We start from the raw sequence: 21,914 nt of genomic DNA, 5'->3' as shown, positions 1-21,914 counted from the left end.
ATATATTCAAAGATCAAAGCAAAACACCAAGTCATCAAATGAAGACGCAATGTTAGCAAAACTACATTAATGATTCTGATTTTTGATATCACTGTAAGTATATCACACCAGGGTAACCTTTGTATCTGGCTGGGCGCTGACCCTTGGGTATTAAGATCTTTAGCGAGCACCACACCACCAAAGACATCAACTTGTTCCCCATGACATCGGCTTTCCAACAATACAAAACATGGTGACACTACTATGGAGAACCTAAGTTTTACATAACGCTGATCCAGTAGGATGTTTTGCAACTGCGTACTGTCTCGTTATGCGACTCTGCTGACTCCCTGTGAGCACAGTAATCAGAGTCTGTTTTCCTTTGGGCACACTTCTATAAATCACCTTACAGTACACCTTTCTCATATTTTGGCCTCTCTATGAATGACCATTCACTGAACTAGCAAACAGTATTTTCACAACATTGTTGCTGTTGTGATTTGGTTGTGCTGATCCACAGTGAGGTGGTTATCCATCATCATTTTAGCACAGGTCAAAAGCTGAGGACAGCTGAGAGGTATAGAATGCATTACGATTAGTGATTTAGTCTGTACCGTTTTGTGTGTAGCTCAGTTGACTGAACTGTCTGAATAATATTACAGTTTTTTAAATCCTATTTAACTTTTAGAGTGTAGCTCCACTGCTATGACACCATTATACTCTCCAGAATTTAAAGGTTCCCCCATGACATTTCACTTGACAGCTGACTGAGGCTGTACTGGAATGTGAAATCCACTTTAGCAGCAAGATATATGCCTTGGCCTTTGTTCCTGCTTTATACTGTGCATGGCATTACTTGGTCTACTGTTGGTCTAATGTGGCCATCCTCCAAAAAGGCTTTTTCAAGTACAATTCCCACACAGTCAGCAATTATGATCTTGGTCAATTATTTCTCTTCTGATGTCAGAGGGGGGAAATTATGTGTGATAGATGTTTGAACTTATGTATTGGCCATTTAGTGGCCATTGTAGATAAAGTACTCCTGACAAGAAAAGTACCTGGATTTGATTTAGCTTATTTTTCATTTTGTGTCTACTTGTATATTTGCGCAGAAGCATTCCGGATGTTGTAACTGATTCTGTTACTGTAAGTTGAATCACTCTTCGGATTATATTAAAAACAAGTAAGCAATTTATTTTCTTGAAATTTTTCATTAGTTATGCCCAAGTCAATACTTCAGTGTCGTAAATGAAAAATGACTGTTGGGCTTTATGGAGAAACGTTTCGCTCATTAAATCTGCAGGGTGTGTTTCACAGTGGAAGCCGTCTTCTGCGTCTGTATTTAAACATACACTCATTGACACACCCAAAAACTCTCAAAATCCACAACGCCTGCCAAGGGCTCTGAAACACCCTCTTTGTGATTTCCTTAGGCCATGTCCAAAACAGCATACTTGCCTACTATTCAGTATACAAGTTGCAGTCTCAATACTAGGCCAGTAAGCTGTTTTGGACAGTCTTAGTCTCTGGAAATGGTGTAGCAGCCAACCGAGCACTTTGCCAAAACAGTGCACACCCATTCAGTGTGTGCAATTGACAGTCTGAGGAAGTTCATGTCGTGCATTCTCCTCTACAGATCTGGGGAGAGCTATTCGGCAGTAATTAGTCAGAAGGAGGGAAAGTCTGCAGCTGGTTTAGCTTTGCACTGGCATTGCACAAAACCTGCCTTGCATCTCGTTTTATTACATGTACACTGGCACACACACCAAGTATGTAAATGACATAGACACTTATCATTCTGCTTCTTCTTCTTGTGTGAAACATGAGTGTGTGGGTGGCTGGAATAGAAGAGATACGGCCTCAATAATGTTGTGCAGTAAGTGGTGTAGAGCGGGGGTGCTTTGAAGAACAATGCCTTTCTCCTTAAGTGCCAAATCCCCATAGCTCTCCATCTTCCTGGCAAGGGCGTGCAACATCTACCCGCTGTCTTTCCTGCTCAACCTCGGCCGCAGGGAGAAGATCCCTCTCAACATTCAGCACATGATGATGTTTTCAGGTATGGTGTGGTCTCTACCTGCACTGCAGTAACTGTCACCCTGAATCCTGTCACCCACAAGGCAATAAAATAAAATTTAAAAGATTTGTTACGATGTCCGTAAGGGTGAAGAAGGGAACGATCAATGATCAATCTGACTATGGTTGTCATTCCCTTTAGCTGAACCATTCCATTGTCTTATCGTTTAAAAATTCTTCAATTGCACTATTATTCCAGGTTCTTGCTAGCTGTTGGTAATTTGCAAAGCCATGGAAGGAATTTTTCCCAGTGGAAAGAGGGAAAAGCAGCTTATGTCTTGCAATAGCCACATCTGGCTGACATTTGGGCTCCCTGTACTGCACATATTAGTGCAGCTCATCTCAGCTCACTTGCTTTGGTTCAGTGCCAGTATGGGCAGATCATGGTTGTGTATCATTGCACCTGTTCAGAAATATCTGTTATACCATTTAACTCCCATTTCAAGCCGAATGTTGCTTGTCGGTCGCCATCTTACAGAAGGTCAGATGTGTTATTGAATAAAATACTAGATTAAACTAACATTCGGCACAGTAAATATATGTATAAAAGCTTGCAGTTACAGTTACACTTTTCTGATCAACTTAGTCTGTAGTTGAAAAAAGCACCATAAAATATTTCTATGGACACAGCACACTGCTATGAATTGTGCTTGTCAAATAATCTTATAGCATTGATGTTTAATACACTATAAACCATTGCAATTGTTCAGACTGATTGGATAGCAAAAAGTGAGAAGTTAACCAAAGCTAACAGATGACATATGTTAACGCTAATTTGAAATCCCAAATTAATATATCTGCCTCATATATTTGTTTTTGTTTTAAAACCAAAAATTGATATTCTACAATCCCAATATACAGTCAATATTATTTATGGTACACGAAGGTAATTATATCATGGAACATGCACCAACAACAAAAAGTAGACCTGATAAATGGAAAAGAAAACAAGCCAACGAAGAAGCCACAAAGGCCACATGCTGCTTGTTGAGAGTAATGAGACTGTGCATGGAGTGCTCTTCACGGGTGAATAATGACCTTCCCCAGGTTTGCGTGGCGCGGTGGCCTTTGCCCTGGCGGTGAGGGACACCTGCACCATCGCCCGCCGGACCATTCTGAGCACCACCCTCCTGCTGGTCCTCTTCACCGTCTGGGTGCTGGGCGGTGGCACCTGCCCAATGCTGGCCTGGCTGGACATCAGGTCAGTGATCTCCCAGGGCCTGATCTCCTCAGTCCAGGGCCTTAAGTGCTTTTCACGCACTCTCAGCTGCACGGCTTTTACCGTAAGAGCATCAGAAATATGCGCGCTCCCTCTCTCTCTCGAGATACGGACCCGCCTTACTCTGAAGTGCTTGGACCATGCTGAGTCGCAACCAATACAATCAAATAAAACCAGTCCAGACATACCCTCACAGATGGAAAATTATAATAAGCCCAGAGTTCCCATTCCATCACTTCATTCTTTTATAAAATCAGGCATGCAAACAAGCCCAGGTCTTATGCGCTGGAGTCCCGTGCAGCTGAGAATTCATAAAAAGCTCTCATGTCAGGGTGGAGTCCTATGTACATGTCTGACGGGTTAAGGATTTCTGACATAGAAGGCTTTGTGGAGGCAGGAAACATTTTCCATATTTTTTATTTTTCAGTAGATATCTTATTACTGTTAAGAATCATTGGTTCAGAAATTAATTTGGTTAATTCAACAAAGTGGTTACATCTCTGACTACTCATAAATAAGGGGTCGCTGATGTGTCTAATCAAAAATGTACTACTGCTTGAAGGTACTCGTTGGAGCTGAGTGAAGTTCACTGAAGTTGTTTGTCAGAAAAAAGGTCTATTGGAGAATTGCCACTAGTGATTGATATGGCTGATAGGTGATGTATGATAAGGTTTTCCCTAGAGAGATGGTGCATTTTAAATAATATGATTAGTCAGCATTTAAGAGCACAAGCACCAGCTATGAATAATGCCTTCACTTAATCTAGAGAGTGGTTGTGGGTGGAGGTGCTCATTAACCGCAAAGAGGGTCATTCCAACTAACGTCGCCATCCTTGGGTCACAAGACAAAAGCAGGGCTTTGCTTTTTCGGTGGATGGATTAAAAGTCAACAGACAGCCAGTCCGATTTCCCCGTGTATTCAATTAGGTTGACCTGGAGCAGATAGATTGTCAAACAGTCATGGTACGCAATATAATTTGACATACATTTAAAAATATTCATGAATTTTTTTGATGATATGTTGTAATACACTTAGAATGTACTAATACACATGTTTGTGTGTTAGTACATTCTAAGGACTGCACGTTTGTGTTAGAAGAATTTTCACAGCTCAGTTCTTCCTGTTACATTTTCTGTTTGGAAGCATGTTTTTTCTGCTGTCGAATTGGATCGCTAATTATGCGTTCAGCAGGGACAGAGTGCAAGGTTTTGCCAGGTTTGAAGTAGTTGTTAAAGATTACATTTGAGCAAAAAAATTAAAAGCTGCATTTTTATGATTAGATCACAGGGCAGAGTTGAGTCATTACATTAAAAGCACATTTGGAATGTGTAATGCATAATTTCAGCGTGGTTAGATAATTATGATTGGGGTGTGCAGTCGGGACTGTGAAGATCCAAGACAGTAATTGGATACCTATTTATTATATTTATGAATCATAAATGCAGTCTGTATTGTCGTGACTACTTACACATCGCTGTCTCTATATAGCCAAGCAGCCATTCGATACAACGCTTCTGGTCTGTGTGTATGCATATACATGTATGTGTTTCTCATTAATTTACAGCTAGTCTTCATTTGAGTAACAGGTTTTTTTATTCTCATACACATGGCAGCGGGATCTCTTAGTTATTTCCTCTCCTGCCAAAAACAAATTGGAAAAATTGTCTTACTTTGGATTGTGACAAGAAACAATGTACCAAAAGATGTTCATTTTGAGCTGATGACAGTTAAATCCTGTATCACTTCTCTCTATAGACCACCAAGTTGAACTGTCATGTTTTTTAAAGTTTGTCTTTGCTTAACATTCAGATGTCACTTCATTTTTTGGAAACATAAGAGACAGCTGGAAAGGGCAATCATGCAGTTCACAAGACATTGTGTATTATCTGCATCAGGCTTGAGAAACTGAAAATAAGCTTTAAAAGATGACCATAGCAAGAGAAAGCAGGCATCTGAGTGGACTCATTACTTGCACTTGTGTGCACATATTCAAATGTATGCATGCATGTGCATACACTTGTGCATACTTCTGTGTTTTGAGAGAGAGAGTGTGTAAGAGAGAGAGAGAGAGAGAGACTGTGGGGAGAGGGGTTGGCTGACAGAAAGGGGACAGAAAGTCTTCGGCATGCAGTACTCTTGTGCAATTCACTCATCAGCCGTTTTGGAGGCTATAGATTTAACTCCCTCGCAGTCTGGCAGTCATGTGGCCACACACACTCACACGTGTGGCAGTGCTTGTCTGCTCAGTGAACCTGCACTCCCCAAGCTACTGCCGGCTGGTCCCATGGCAGCTAGCAGCAGGCCGGCAGGCATGGGGAAATATTTCTGCTCAAATGCAGTTAACCCTTTAAGCTACTCACCACACAGCAACTTATGAGGGGTTTGTCAGTAGGATTCAGGAACGACACAAATTAACCTCTTTTTGTTTTAGGGGAAACAGACACATGACAATGGAATTTCATTTTAAATGTAAAACATGACTGCATGTACTATAACTGTGTGTTTTATTTCACATCAATAGATTCTTGTTGTTTTGAAAGTTAGCCGCCCTCAAGGACCCCAATGATCAATCAAATTAATCAAATTTTATTTGTATAGCGTATTTTACAGCAGTTGTCAACAATACGCTTTACAGACAACCCTGGCCTAAACCCCCACAGGAGCAAGCCTAAGGCAACAGTGGCAAGGAAAAACTCCCTGTGGCAGATGGGAATAAACCTTGGAATGAACCAGACTCAAGGGGGAAACCCATTCTCCTCTGGTCGGCTCAGGGTGCCGACCGGTGACCAACATGTCAGTCAGTTTTGTAAGGTTTATGATGTGGCTCTGATGATGGGTGGGGCCGGGTGGCGGTGATGGAGAACAACAGGTGGCGCAGGGTGGAGGCAATTACGAAAGAGGGGCTGGACCGCAGAGGTGGGGGAGACCAGACGACTCTCAAAGCACTCTCGAGGGCTGGGGCAAGAGCCCCACCGGCAGCCTGGGGAAGAGGGTAGAAACGGCAATTAGGGAATTTGCAATATAGCAGACAGTGGGTAAAGTGGCAGTAGTATGTATTGGGGGGAGCCCGCCAGGAGTAATATATGGCTGCATAGCTACTAGGACAGGGATGGAGAGCCCATGCAGTCATGAGGGGTGGACAACCATACCCACCTATCAAGAGCCAGCCCATGTAAAGTCGGATCACAGCTGATTGACAAGTGACAGTAAGGAAACGATTGCCACCTACAAAGCTCTATGACTACAGGCTTCTCGCACTCTGTCTCCAGACTATAACTGATTATAAGCCTGAGCATAGAGGTGCGTTTTTAATCTAGATTTAAATATTGAGACTGAGTCTGACTCCTTTATAAATTTTGGAAGCTGGTTCCACAGTAGTGGGGCCCTGTAGGAGAAAGCCCTACCACCTTTTAGGTTTTTGGAAATTCTTGGGACTACCAAGTAGCCTGCATCTTGGGATAGGAGTGACCTTGTGGGCTTATAAGGTAGGAGCAGGTTAGATATGTACACAGGTGCATGTCCATGCAGAGCTTTAAAAATCAGGAGCAAAACCTTGAAATCTATCCTATGCTTAATGGGTAGCCAGTGATGTGATGCTAGTACTGGTGTAATGTGCTCATACTTAGTTCTGGTCAAGATAAGAGCAGCTGCATTCTGCACAAGCTGGAGACTCTTTAACGAGTTATTAGGGCAGCCAGAAAGCAGAGCATTACAGTAATCTAACCTAGACGTAACAAAGGCATGGATCAATTTTTCAGCATCCCCAACTGACAGGAAATGTCTAATTTTAGCTATGTTGCGTAGCTGAAAGAAGGCAATTCTGCATATGTTTTTTATATGGGTGTCAAAAGATAGATCAGGATCAATGGTGACACCAAGGTCTTTAACGACCATATTAGGTTCAGCCAAACAACCGTCACAGTTTAAGGTGAGAGTAGACAATTTCTCCCTTAATATTTTGGGAGCAGAAAATTTGAAAGCATCCAAACCTTGATATCTACAATACAGGCCTCTAACCGTGAAAGCGGCAGTGCTTCGCCAGGTTTCATTGAAATATAAATCTGAGTATCGTCCGCATAACAGTGGAACTCTACGCCATGTGCCCGGATAATATTGCCAAGTGGTAGCATATATAGCGAGAAGAGTACTGGTCCTAGTACTGATCCTTGTGGAATACCGTATTTCATTATTGAGGAGCTGGACTCTTCTTCTTTTAATTTGACAAACTGTTTCCTGTCACATAGGTATGATCCAAACCATGCGAGTGCCTGTCCATGAAGTCCAACACAGGCCTGGAGTCTGTCCAGTAGAATTCCATGATCAATTGTGTCAAAAGCTGCACTCAGGTCGAGGAGTACAAGAACCGACACAGAGTTACGGTCGGCTGACAGTAACTCTAAAATGAGATTTTATAACAGAGAGAACATGAGGCAGTGGCTTCATGTAGTGTCTGACAGGCTACACCGAGAGCTAAAAGAGGAGGAATTAGGAAGTTGCAAAACCACACTGGCACAGGCCATACCATGGATGCATCCCTCTAGGGTGGAGGTTTTCATTTTTCTCACCTTGTAGCATTTTATGGTTCTTAGAGGAGAGGAGCTTATGTGATGGATGACTCAACAATATGCTGAGTATTTACAGGGAGAGTTCAGGCCAGATGAGTAATATTATTTTTCTTGGAAACCATGGTGACCCCTGACCTTCTTGCTGTTGCCTCCCTCTCATCATCATTTCACTGTCAGTATGCTTTTATTTTTGGAAGATGTGAAAACATTGTAAAGGTTGTTAATCATAGTCAGTAAATTATTTGATGACACAAGGAATATCTGACAGTGATGAAATACAGCCACTGAAACAGTGATTAATTAAAACAAAATAATTTTATAAACAGAGGTGGCTTTCCTTAGTCTTAGTCTACTTTGCCCAAGTGTTACTGCCATTATCGTCATTTTCATTAATGTTTGTTAAATAGCACCCTAAGTAATATTTTTCTGTTTCATAGAAAAATATTATGTTTTATATGTTTCATTTCTTTCCCCCATCACTTTTCATCTCCCCCTTTCTCTCATGGCCTCTCTCCATGTCTAAATGTATACTCATGATTGCCCATTATGCGCACTGGTTCTGTGATTGGGTTCTAGTTAGAGGTTTTCACTGAATCTAAGGCACATTTCCCTGAGGACATTTTGAGGTTCAGAGCTCCATGTTGTTTATAGTACCAGTCTTGCTGCATTTCCACCTCAGTCTTGACACCGATGGCCCGGTGGTGTGAGGTAACTGGCATTGCAGTGGACAGAAAATCTCAAAGCGGACTCCCAAGTGGCTCAGTCAGTTAAGGCGCTCACCGCTGAAAGCAGATAACCCTCTGTTGGCAGACTAGACCCTCATTAGCCTCGTCTCACCTGGGGTAGAGAGAGGGTTGATTCAGCTGGGGTTCTGCAGGCTAAAATTGCATTCGCTCCTCCCAATGACGCTCAGACACATACAGTGCCAGTTGTCACCAGTGAGGGAGGGGTACTGGCTGTTACCCGCTCTACTGTCTCTGGCTCACAGACAGGCATGTCAGATGAGTTCACACACTTCCATCGCATTGCTGCTGTGCTGCGGTTGTGGGTGGCATAACGGTAGCCAGTGGCACAAACGGCGATGCCGTATATTAGAGGAAACAAAAAAAGGAAAAAAATGCTCTGCAATTTTTTAAAAAGCAGGCCAATACCTTACACCTTGTTCTCTCACAAAAAAAATTATCAAATAAATAAAAATGTAATTTGGATGCAAAGTATGTCTTCTCTAAATCCAAGTTCTAGAGGTCTGACATGGCATGTCTGTTCTCTGCAGATACTCACTTGAAGTTTATTTTGATTGGCAGCTCACTAAATGCCTGTGCCGCTGGCTAGTTAAAATGTAAATGCTTTGTTAATTGCACGATAAATATAGTTTGCAAATGACCAATACCAAATTCTCCTGCTGGCGGTAGAATTACATCAGAAGTTGTGTCACTGTGCAAATACTTACAGACTGCACTACCGTTGGGAATTTTTAAAAATAATGACTATAATAATGAGTTTGCCAATCAAGGCACCGTCCGTCCTCGACCAGCTGCATTGTGGCTGACGAGCTCTGTTTGTTTGCACATTTTGAGCGGACAGATGGGCCGGCTCCCAGTCATGTCATTCCTTCATGCCTCACTGCCGCCATCACTTCCTCTCCCCCTCCGCCACTTCCTGTGCTCCTCTGAGAGCCCCCGACGACCTCGCCGTCCCCTCTGCTGCGGGCTCTGTCCACAGCAGTGGCCCCTTTCCCATCGCCACAGCCTCGCGCAAGAACGGGAGTGCATTGGGCTGTGTGTATGTGTGTGTGTGCGCGTGCGTGTGTGTGTGTGTGTGTGTGTGCGCGCGCGTGCGTGTGTGCGTGCATGTGATGTGTGTGTATGTGTCTCAGTGTGCATATGCGTGTGTGTGGACGTGTGTGCGTGCATGTGTGTATGTATGTGCATGCATTTGTGCGTGTGTATGTGTGTGTGTTTGCGTGCATTTGTGCATGTGTATGTGTGTGCATGCATTTGTGCATGTGTGTGTGTGTGTGTCTGCGTGTGTGTGTGTCTGTCTGTCTGTTTGCGTGTGTTGAATTTTTCAGCTGGCTGAGCTTGGTCTCAGTGTCAGAGCTGTTAGTGTTTGGGGGGGGGGGGGGGGGTTGCCGTCCCCTCTGCAGACAATCCCTGCAGGCCTTCGCTTCCACACTGAGAGCCCAGCTCAGCATAGCTTAGTAGCTTTTAGTGAGCTAGGCTGTGAAAACAGCACAGGCTAAAGGTCCTGTGTATGAATGATAATGCAGAGCTGCCAATCATAAACTCATAACACAGTATCTGGAACATGTATTTCCACGCTGTCAGAAGGACACAGGATTGCAGTCTTGCATTAGGAGGAAGGTGCAGGCAAAAAAAAGATAAAAGCGCTAGCGCTGCCCGTAATGGGAGGAATGATCCCGTCTGAGGACCGGAGGGAAAAATTGCTGCCCTCTCCTCTTTTCCTCTCCCCCGCTAGTTTTAATGCAGAGAGAAGGGCAGAGTGATTTACCCTGAAGAGGTTAAATTATGGAAGCGCTCGCACAGATATTTTATTCTGTCGGTTCGGAATCATTTCTTCCCAGAAAACTTTGAAAAATGTGCATTAGAAAACCAATTTGCAGCGCTGTTGGCTTTGAAACGTTGAAATGTGCTCCTGCTAGAGGGATGTACCACGTAAGTTAATGAGATTTCCAAAGCTATTTGCTTCTGTAATATCTTTTGAGGGACCCATCACGAAGCTCGGAAATTAATCAGCTTTGTATTTATATTTATGAGGAGCGTTATGTCACGTGAAATGTTGTTTCTGCTGGCAGATTTTGCTCCAGCAATGTGTCAGACAAAACATATTTTGAAGGTAAATTTGGCGGAGAAACTGTGAGGTGAGGTTCGAGGTTGTTTATTACAGCTGTAATCTTACGCTCCGATGAGGTGCTCGCAGGCCTGAGATTGTTTTGAGGCCTGGCTTTCTCCATTTCATCCAAACAATCTGTCTGTTTTTTCTGAACTTCTAGTGCTTTCTGTGGGCCTGAGAACAGTTAATTCCCATTTATCTTCAGATCAATTTGAGTAAACTGTGACTCTCGGAGGCCTGAAGGGTGGAGCTGCCGTAGTAAGTCACAGATGAGGTTAATATCAGTCCACGGCAAGTCTTTATTGATTATGCTCTAAGTGATGGAACATTTTAGCTTTTTTTTTTGCCTTGGGTTGGTCTAATGCATTGCTGTCAGGGCTATTTATCTCAGCTGGTACTGTTCATTCGTTTGAAAAATGAAAACATGGCTTCCTGTTATTAACCGTCCCCTCGATATGTTTAAGGGGAGTGCCACAGCGCAATACATTAGTGTCGTTGGAGAGGTGGGCCCTTCTCAAAGTAAAAGGGTGCTTAACAGCAAACTGTACTCAACACTCATACCATGACACCCCCCCCCCACACACTTCCTCCCACATGAAAAAGAATAAGTATCACATTAGCAGAGACAGATTCACTCTGCCTTGCTTTTGTCTTTCTGATTTGAAAGAAACCCCTTCTTTTCAGCACCTACTGTATTAAAGTATTGACTATATGCTTCCCCTAAAAGGTGACATAATGTTGGGAAGCCATTGCTGTATTACCCTATAGATGTGGGCCCTATTACGTTGTCCATTCCCAAAACAGTCTCCATCAGTCAAACCCTTATTTGCACTGTGTATCTTTACTCCAGTTCGGGGTATTCTTCTCAGGGTTTTTTTTTATGAATATGCTGACATATCCTTCCATGCCTGCCCTATGGATCTTCTGCATGCAATGTGCAGTGCCTGTGCTAATTATACTATGCCTGATACCGTTTTGTCCTAATATGCTGTAACCTTGTCCATGTTTGTGTGCACTTGTGGGTGAACACGTGTATGTGTGTGTGCTCATGTTTTTGTGCGTGTGTGTTTGTCTGTGTACATTTGTAGGTGTGACAAATATTTTGTGCATGTTTGTGCACGCTCGCGCGCACGTGTATGTGTGTGTGTGTGTGTGCGTGCGAAAGAGAGGACTCCTTTTTTGTGTGAATGTTTGTGTGTGTGTGTGTGTATGCGCGAGCACGCCTGTGTAATTATAACATCAGCATGCGCTACGTTCCTCAGTGGCTGGCAGGTATATTTGAACTTAAAAGACTCTATATTAGTATGAATAATAGAACAGATAGCGCTAGCGCTGCTGTTATGCTCAGGCATGCTAAGGCCAAAAAAACAAATGTCCCATTATGAAAAGGCTGCAAACAGCTAGGCTTAAGTTTATAACTCTTCAAAGATTACGTGCACAGCTTCTGCATTGCACAGATGAAACCCTTAACAACAGCAAAGAGACAGTGCAGTATCTCTTCAGTATAATCTCAGAATGTCACCTGCTGAGGGATACAATTCATGGTTTTTTAATCAAATGTGTGTGGCATAACAAATAGCTGAATAGCTCTGTGGTATTGGACTTATTGTGGTTGTACTACTCACTGAAGGAATGTTTGAATTCTCAAAAGAGATGAAAGGGACTAGGCAAATGCAATTTAATATATTAATGTGTTGCATATAGATATACTTAATGCATTCTTGACATTCTGTGTGTGCTTGTGTTTGTGTGCATGTTTGTGTATGCTAATGCATCTCATATCTGTTAATTTGTGTAATTCTGTACATCTGTGAATGTGTGTGCATGCATACATAGACTTGTGTCGCTGTGTCATGGGGGTTTGTGAATATGCACATGTATGTTTTTGCATGTGTGTGCATGCATGCTCATGTAAGTCAGTGTTTGTTGTGTGTGCTTGCATGCATGTACTGTGGTAGTCCATCAGTTTTTTATTTGTGTGTTTCTGTGCATTTGTGTGTTTGTGCTCACAAGAATTTGTTTGTACATGCATGTCTGTAAATTATATCATGGTATGTGTGTGTATGTGCGTGTGTGTGTGTGTACGTGCATGTGTGTGTGCGTGTGTGTGTGTGTGTGCATGCGTTTGTGTGTGTGCCTGTGTGTGTGTATGTGTGCCTGTGTGTGTGTGTGTGTGTGTGTGTGTGTGCTGTGTGTGTGTGTGCGTGTGTGTGTGCATGCGTGTGTGTGTGTGTCTGCTTGTGTGTGTGCCTGTGTGTGTGTATGTGTGCCTGTGTGTGTGTGTGTGTGTGTGTGTGTGATAGAGACATGCTGTGCTGTGTTCTCTGTTCAGCATTACTAGGGTTTCTCAGTCCCAATGCCACACTGCTATTTCCACAATCAGACTTGATTGGCACAGTTATTTATAACTTCTTTATTTTTAGCTTGTGATAATTTCAGTACTCTGTGTTTTTAGAGCAGGGGAGAGGAGAGGTACACTGAATGGCACAGTGGGAAGGGGGGGGGGCGGGTAGGAATACTCAGGGGAGCACTAAAGGGTGAGCTCATAGTAGAAGGGGGAGGGGGTAAAGAGCGGAGGAGAGGTAGGGCCCTGAGGAGTACTAGCCTCTTTGAGGAGGAGTGAGAGGAGGACGAGGGAGTGGCTGGGCTGTATTTAAATTCTTTAAGACATTTGTTTACTTCCTGTCCTTGATTCCTTCTGAGCACTCACACAGAAAAAAGAAACGGAAGTGGGGGAGGCGAGGAGGAAATGAGAGCAGAGAGACGTTTTCATAAGATTTCGGACATCCTCCTTCATTCAGTGTCATTACTGAGTGTTGTTGGAACCTCCAACGCTCTTACCTTTTGACCTGACTACTCACAAATAGCCCTTTGTAACAATTCCATTATGCAATGATATAAATGGCACTACAACAAATCACATTTTATTTAAGGATTGAATGCCATTAGGATTCTTTTATTTGTCTATTTGAAAGATTATCTTTCTCTCACTACAAGGTGCAGTTTTTGTCCACGTTGTAATAAATGTGCAAGTCTGTGATCGAGATGTGATTCTGGATCCTTTGTGCTTTTGATTTACAAAATATATTTCCTTTCTTAATTTATTCCCTCCACACTCAAAGTTCCACACTAACTTTTCTGTTATTATACTTGTTTTCCGCAGAGTCTTTTGGGGCTTGTAGTCATTTTTATCCCAAATCACTTGTGCAAAGGATCTATCCCTGCATTTTCACCACAGGAGGCAAACCAGGTCAGATCACATTGCCTTCCATGGTTTACTGAACCATTTGAACTTTACCTGTCATGGCAACCAGTTACCGACTTCTGGGTCACGGGGGGAAATGGAAGGAAGGAAGGATGCATTTTAAAGCATTCAAACACAGCCTAAGGCTCTGAGGAGGAAGGGGAGGTAGGGGGTGTGTGAGGAGCTGGTGTTGGTAAGGAGTGGGAGTAGGAGAACAGCACTGAGGAGCCTGGTCTGTGGGAGGCAATGGCGCGGGTGAGGAGGAGGAATGAGGAGCTGAGAGAGGAGGGACACCTTCCTGCTTTTAGTGTCACCCAGGTCATCAAACCCAGCTGTCCAGCTGAAGGAAACAAATGCATCAGATTCATGCAGCCGTGCTGAGGTTGGTTTCTGTGCTTTTTCATTTGCATGTGGAAGCGGTCGTGCTACACTGGCTTTGAGCTACCGACGGCACACCCACCTCTTGTTTTATGTAGTGGATTTGACGGTACAATGCACAAAGTGTTCATAGATATTTTTCACCTCACTAGATTTAATCAGTTTTCTCTATTTTGACACTCTGAAGGAACAAACCATTCGAGTACTGTTTACCAAACCATGATTTTCTTTTTTCCGTACCACTGGGTTCATGTTCCCTTAGCATTCCTGCTATACCCCTTAAAGGAAATTTGCATTCAGGGAGTGTCTTCTAGAACACCATTTTTATCAAAACGGCACATTTTTTTTTTTATTACTGTCCTTTCACCTGCACGTTTTTTGAACTAGCTGAAGTGCATTTGATTTGTTGAGTCTGTGATTTACTACAGCGGTCCCAAGTGTCTCAGTCACGTCTGATTTCCCAAAAGCCCTGTGTGCCCTCCCAACACTGCGCTCGGACATTTAAATCTCCCCAGGTTTTTCTCATTCGTTCCCTGCAGTGTCCCAAGGGTGTGCTAGTCAGTGAGAACCATGCTTGTGTGTGTGAGAAGCAGTGAAAAGTCAGGTAGGGGGTAGACTGGCCTGAGGAGACCAGAGAATGCACCCTCTGACATGCAGACATTCAGTGTGTAGTAAGAATACGCAGCGAGAAGCTTCCCTGCGGCTGGTCACCTGACATCATGTTCTCCAACCCAAACACCGTCTGAACACCTAGGACCTAATTTATAAAAATGGTCTTGTATTTAAACTTGAATGTCACCTTAAGATCATTTACCATGCTTGATTTGTAAAAATAACTGAAACTGAAAAAAGTTGCTTGCTTTAATTTGAACTTATTTCAAACTTAACCGTGTTTTACAATGACCTCGGCTGTGAATGTGCCCAATAACTGCCATTTTCCACGAAATTAGGTTGCATTTTAACATTTCTTGCACTTTTCATGCCTAAAATTGATGATCAATTCAGTGTTATTCTTAAAGTCCTCTCCAGGGATCTGCATAACCAGCCAGTAATTAACGTAAGTCTAATGAATAACTGCTTATTCATGTTGTCTGCGTAATCGCTATTTAAGATGTGATTGAAAGCTCTTGAACTGATAAACCAAACCCTATACACCTCGGCATTTGAGTGGGGTGTGAATTCTGTCCGAACAGGCAGGCCCAACCTGTATGCACTAGAGAGTCTCCAGCCACTGTCAGGTTGGTTGGCACAGCACGCAATCATTGGGTATGCGCATGCCTGTTTAGCATGTTACTTTTGTGAAAACTGGAACTGACTAGGTAATTTGTGTGGGCAGTGTTAAGTTAATTCTGATGGGAGAGGGTGTATGTGGTGATCCTTCAGCTGCACAACCTGGCATCAGATACGTGCACATTGTTGCTGCATTCTTTTCCCCCCACTCCTCTATCACTCATCAGTTTTAGTCTCGCACTCTGGGAATGCAAACTTCCTGTCTGCCCCCCCCTCCTCCCAGCTGTCACATTTTGTCCTCTGTCCACTGTTAATTTTCCTTGCATCACTGGTATGGCATTTTCATATTTTACTGTTTGTCATGGATGCGCATTTTAAGTTGGGTGTTAACCGTTAACCATCTCATTCACTGCATAAAATCTGCAGTTGTATATCTGGATGAACCTAGAGGCTTTTGCCATTTATTAAAAATATTCCTTTTTAAGAACTGAATGAACAAGCAGGACTGCATGTTCTGTAGAATGCTCAGACCAGCAATTTTCAGTTTTCTAGGTATTATATAATTAAAGTGTTTTTTCCTGCTTGTGAACCAGTACTTTGTGCACCTACCTTCTGTTAAAGCACTTTGCTAATATATGTGTATTGTTGAAAAAGGAACAATAGAGAACTGTATAATACTAATCACTCTAATAGCTCTTTGCACAGTTGTGTGTGTGTGTGTGTGTGTGTGTGTGTGTGCGTGTGCACTATAAACTTGGATTACGAGATCCTCCAAAGAGAGGCATTAAGAAGACTTGGCAAGCCTCGACTTGGACATCTGTTCCTGTGTGTACAGTCAGGCGGGGTTTGCCCTCACACAGTCTCTGCCTTGTCTCCTCGACCAGTCTGGCGCACAGCGCTGCCATGTGTCTCAGCACACATCCTAATGTGTTTGAGGTTAAAAGAAAGCTGGGCAGATGGACTTGATTTCAATGGGCCTGCACTTGGGAAGGAAAAAAAAGGACCATGAATGCTTGAGTGATGTAGTTATTCAGAGTTAATTATGGAGGAAGCGCTATGTGCTAAGAAGTGCACAGGTTCAGTTTATGGACAGGGTTTTTCGCTTCTGATTTGTACATAGAGGTAAAATAGAATAACTCATGTGTGTGTTCGTAGCAACACACTGTGTCATAATATGCTATAGGAGGGAAATTGTTCACACTCATGACTGTACAATCCAGTAATTGATGGTGTTCATGAAAGATTCATTACCACTGACTGTATTTTCGGTTCAGTCCCTTCTGCTGTGAACCGGGGAGAAAGTGATAAGAGTGAAAAGGCTGAGGTGTTTCGCCTTTTGCGAGAGTTCCAGTGTCTTTGCCCTCAGAGTGAGTCGTGTGCCGTGGGAAATAAATAGCTGTTATATATGTCACCGATTACAAAAAGAGTTACATTTGCAGGTTCATCTGACATGACTCCCTTTGTGAGATTCTAACACTCACTCCCTCTGTCTCAGACCCTTGTAGCTTCACCGCCCGTCCTTCTCATTTTCCAACCCACACAATTTTACAAAATCCACTCTTCTGCAGGATAAACATGGCTTATCATGGACATCTTTTCATGGAGTTTAGAAGCTACCATGGATATCGCCTCTGTTTCACTGCCCTGCATTGTTCAGACCCTTTGTTGCTGTTACACCCGTTGCTATGAATCAGAAGAAGAAAACAGGATACGAATTACGAATAATGACAGGTATGAAAGACAAATTGCCCGAGCAGAATTGGCGGCGGAATGGCTTCTGAAATTATATAAAAGAGGACGTATTCTCGGCATCACCTGTGGAAACGACCCAGACAGTGGCATTGTCACGCTGCGCTAGCCCTGTTTTTTAATCAACTGGCCATCTCGGCAGAGGCGGAATATTACGCCTGCACGCTGGTTATCATCGCTAATGCTTCTTAGCGCAGCATCGGCGTTGAGGGCCCTGTCGCTGCGCTCTGTAAGGTTCCTGCTGAGCCGAACGAATAGCTCGCCTTAATTTAGAACCTTTTCAGACCAATAACTTTTCTGTTTTTTTTTCGTTTTGTTTTTTTCTTGTGCCGGGGATGAAACTTAAGACCATAGTCTGTTACCAGGCGCGGTGTTGTATTGTACTATTTATACCTTGAACTGCGAGGAGCTGCCAGGCATTAGTGTATTTGATACCGCTTGAGGTCAGCGTTATGTTGTCATGTCCGCGCTCTGTCATAAAGGTCAGACGCAAGCTGTTTGTGCCTGGCTGAGTCCCTTTGCTCGCAGTATTTGATAGCGTAGCGCTTTTGGATTCAAGCAATGCCCCAGCTGGCTGCCCCTGAGAGCTTGAATAGCTAATTGGATTCATCTGTACTGACAGCAAGGTTTGGTTCATGTCCATGCTATGTGCGTAGTGCACAGCGGCTGCTTCAGCATCTAATTATTTTTCTTTGTTGATTGATTTTTTTTTCTTCCTCCAAGTCTAATGCAGTAGAAAAAAAATATGACAGGTACCATGTTCTGAAAAGAGACACTTATTATTACACCGTTGAACGCTACACCTGTAAGGAATAGATGAATAGACACCAAGACACTGTCATTTTCAGTGAAATCACACTCATGACACAGTGTTTTTGTATGTGCCATCACCAAGCTGTGACACGGTGTCATAACTGAACTTATTATGGACGTGGTAAATTGTCGTTTGACAGAGAGGTTGGATTTATGTGGTGCTCTGCGACTCCCTGGGTGGCTGAATCACAGAGTGTGGACTCTGTGATTCCCTGCCACAGAGACTGACCTGACGGGACTACAGCAGAGAGCCTCTTCCTCCTGCTGCCTTAATTACCCACAATCATCCAGCCAATGAGCTTAATTAGAGCCCCAGCAGCCCTCGGGAAGGACAGGGGTTCCTGGAGCACGGCACCAGCATACCGCCGGTCATCATGCTACTCACAGCGACTGGCTCCTCACACACTTACCACTCTCTGGTTTAATTTTCCAGTGTGTTCTTTTTCAGCTGACCTCACTGTCTGATAGTCTAGTGTTTACGGCTGTGGATGCGCAGCCTGTCTCAAGTTAATATCCTATTTGCAAGTGGTGATTATGAGAACTGTATGATCAGGAGATTCATCCAGTTTGACTGCAGCCATCTCATCTTTGGCCTGGGCCGAATCACATTTGGGTCTCATCGGGTACTGAGAATGGACAAAGCTCGAATTTGAATTTGCCTGAAACTGTAGTGTGTGCGCCTCAGCTTGGCTTCCCTAGGAGATCAGGTGGCCTCGTCCCTGTCTCCTTCATATGACTCAAGCTAAGTGTCCCGGGTGGGTAGTCCACAGGAGGTGATGAAGTGGTTTAAGGCGGTGTTGATGGTGCCTACAGTCAGTTTCCACTAAAATTAATGGCTCTCAGCAGGGGGATGGGAGAGTGATAATAGATTCTTTGTGAACACCTGTGTTCTCTATGGACATCGGCCAGCTCCAGACATCTCCATGTGTGGTTGTAGGGATGACGTTTTACATGTTTTGCTTTTGGCTTCACTACAAAGTACTACAGTAACTTGCCATGTGATGAAAAAGTGCAATATTATATGCATGTGCTCATTCTTACATTTATGGAAATGCCTACTTTATTTATTGCATAACACAATAAGGCATTACCTTAAGCCTGCTGTGTAGTGGGAATGTCTGAATTCAAATCCAGTCTTGCTGGAGGAAATTCCATAAGGACATTTTATTTGCTGAAGACAGTTTTTACATTTATCTTCATCGTTTTTATTTCAAATTCTGCTTGGTTGTGTATTTTTTTTAACCATTTTATCATGTTTAAAGTTACCTTTAAAGCAGCATGATGGAACATTATCATCACATGTATCTACAGTCCCTAGTCCTGCAATGCATTGATGTGGAAAAATAAATGTATGCACTGCAGCATTGTAGTGCATTCATTCATTATAGAATATAGAGTGGGAATTTGCTATAATGTTGTGGTGCATTGTTGGGTTTGTGTCTGCTTTAATGAAAGTCATCAGATGTCATTGTCCGGTAGTGTAGTCATATTATCCACTGCACAGTGAACTGCTACTGTTAGATCAATTTAAAGGACTGTAATACTCTATACAATTTGCTTAGTGCTCTTTGTCTGAAGTTTTATTTCTTAGGAAACAGAGAACCATTTCATAAGGTTTGTCTTATCTTTCCCACAATACAAAGACACAACACAATAGTAGTGATAACAACACTAGTGATTTAAAAAAAGATTTTCCAGTGCATACCGCTTTAAAATGGAGTAGAGTGATTTATTACTAGATATCCACCATCTGATGTTAACATTAATGATCCCCACTGACAGGAACTGGTTTGCAAGAAATTAATTTCTGCACAGTAGTACAGGACAGGCACAGAAATGCATAACACGTACAGTGGAAAGGGAGATGGTAGGAAGGGCCAGGCAGTGAAGCCTAGGAAGTTATGGGAAACAGCCTCTACTGCGCATGTTGCGTGCAAAAGACCTTGCTGCCCATTGATATCAGTGTAGAATACCAAGGTGATCAACCAAAGAAAAACTCATTAGCCAATTTTTTGTGATCATAAATTTCATTATGTGTAGCGGTTTGTGAAACAATTTTTGTTTTGGCCCAGACATTCTGGGAAAATATTTATTAAAATGAACATATTTTGTTACATATTACATATTTTCAGTCTGCTTTTCATTGAAAGGGCAACGAGGATGTTTTATTTTGCCTTCAAAAGTCTGATATCCCCCATTCACTTTAATGGAGACTCTGTTTTGTACTCTACTATATGCGCAGTACAGGCTTGCGCCCAGAGCTTCACAAGCTTAGGTTAGCTGAAGGCGTACTTGCCTGTCTAGTTGAATATGCATGTCTATGCAGTAATATTATACCCCCACCCCCACATACAGAGGCTTATGAGAGGAGACACTATTAGAAGTATCAGGCAGCGGAAATGGCAGGGGTCAAAGTTTGGTCTGTTAAATGAGACCATACAGTATTCTCACCCACATGATAGGATAACTGCAGATAATCTCAACATGTATTAACAGCGTAGTTTTCCCCACTCAGGCCAGCAAAGGCTAATTATATACCATTGCCCTGTAATTGTACTGATATCAAATGATAAAATAATACTGATGTAACTGAGAGACTGCCAAAAGAAGGCCATTCTTTGGAAGAAGAAAAATATATACAGTATTTGGTTGTATTTTTGGAAGACAAAGGTCTCATGCGCTGTTTAAAATCCTGAGCCTCGACCCACATTGGTCTTTGTCAGATTGAGCTGATGAGTACCATTAAGGTTAGAGCTTTCTTTATGGTTTGCTTTCCTTTTTCTTCTGTTTGACTTTTTTATGTTTTACTTTCTATCTGCACATATTTACTCATTTGCTGGATATAGCCTGGTGCTTTACCTCCGTACACATACTTACTGTAACTGATATGGTTTAGACGCTTTGACAGTAAAATTTTGTAATTTAAACATTAATGAAGTGCATGCACTTCTTGGCCAAAAGTATGTGGACACCTGACATCAAACATCTCATCCAAAATTATGTGTATTATAATGAAGTTGGTTCACGATTTGCTGCTATAACAACCTCCACTATTCTGAGAAGGCTTTATACTAGATGGAGCATCACTGCTGGGATTTGCTTCCATTCCGCCATAGAGCATTAGTGAGGTCGGGCACTGACTGGGCAATTAGGCCTGGCTCACAGTTGGCTTTCCAGTTGATCCCAAAGGTGTGGGATGGGGTTGAGGTCAGGGCTCTGTGCAGGCCAGTCAAGTACTTCCACATCGTTCTCGACAAAACTATTTCTATATGGACCTCTCTGTGTGCCCAGGGGCATTGTCATGCTGAAACAGGAAAGGGCCTTTCCCAAACTGTTGGGGAAGCACAGAATTGTGTGGAATGTGATTGCATGCTGTAGCATTATGTTTTTCCTTCTCTGGAACTAAGGGGCCTAGCCCAATCTATGAAAAACAGCCCCAAACCAAGGGGTGTCCTTATACTTTTGGTCACACCGTGTAGATACAAAAGTTTACCTGAACACCCATTGTCCACATCTAGAACTTAAACCCCTGTGTTAAATCCAAACCTTGTTGTTTTATCCCCTGTGGTTGATTTGTCAGACTGAGCTCATTAGTCCTCTGCTCTCTGCCTTCACTCTCCCCTCTACCTGACAGCTCATGTTTACTCACATTAAAGATCAAAGAGCCAGAGTTTTGCCAAAAATATGGACAATTGGAAAATATGAGAAGTGGAGTTTTATGTGGCAGTGCTCCACTACTAAAGTTTTTTTTAAATCTGTACATTTTCTTTACATTGAAATATACTGTTTAAAGTATCCAGGAAACTGAAAT

The 21,914-nt window shown here is 42.8% G+C and overlaps 1 protein-coding gene across 3 annotated transcripts in view; it reads left to right on the top strand.

Moving 5' to 3' along the window:
- Window positions 1-21,914, top strand: part of LOC135253241 (sodium/hydrogen exchanger 9-like) — a 70,199-nt gene that overhangs the window by 33,828 nt on the left and 14,457 nt on the right. For all 3 annotated transcript variants that reach the window (XR_010329563.1, XM_064332292.1, XM_064332293.1), the window contains 2 exons: window positions 1,924-2,035; window positions 3,100-3,253. Coding sequence is in view for 2 of the 3 variants with exons in the window: in XM_064332292.1 (XP_064188362.1) it covers window positions 1,924-2,035; window positions 3,100-3,253 (266 nt within the window). In the remaining variant the exon portion in view is untranslated. The remainder of the gene's footprint in view (window positions 1-1,923; window positions 2,036-3,099; window positions 3,254-21,914) is intronic.

The sequence above is a fragment of the Anguilla rostrata genome, chromosome 4 (assembly GCF_018555375.3).
Source record: "Anguilla rostrata isolate EN2019 chromosome 4, ASM1855537v3, whole genome shotgun sequence".
Classification (NCBI taxonomy): domain Eukaryota; kingdom Metazoa; phylum Chordata; class Actinopteri; order Anguilliformes; family Anguillidae; genus Anguilla; species Anguilla rostrata.
Note: the sequence above shows the minus strand (reverse complement) of the source record. Positions and strands in the feature narration are given on the sequence as shown.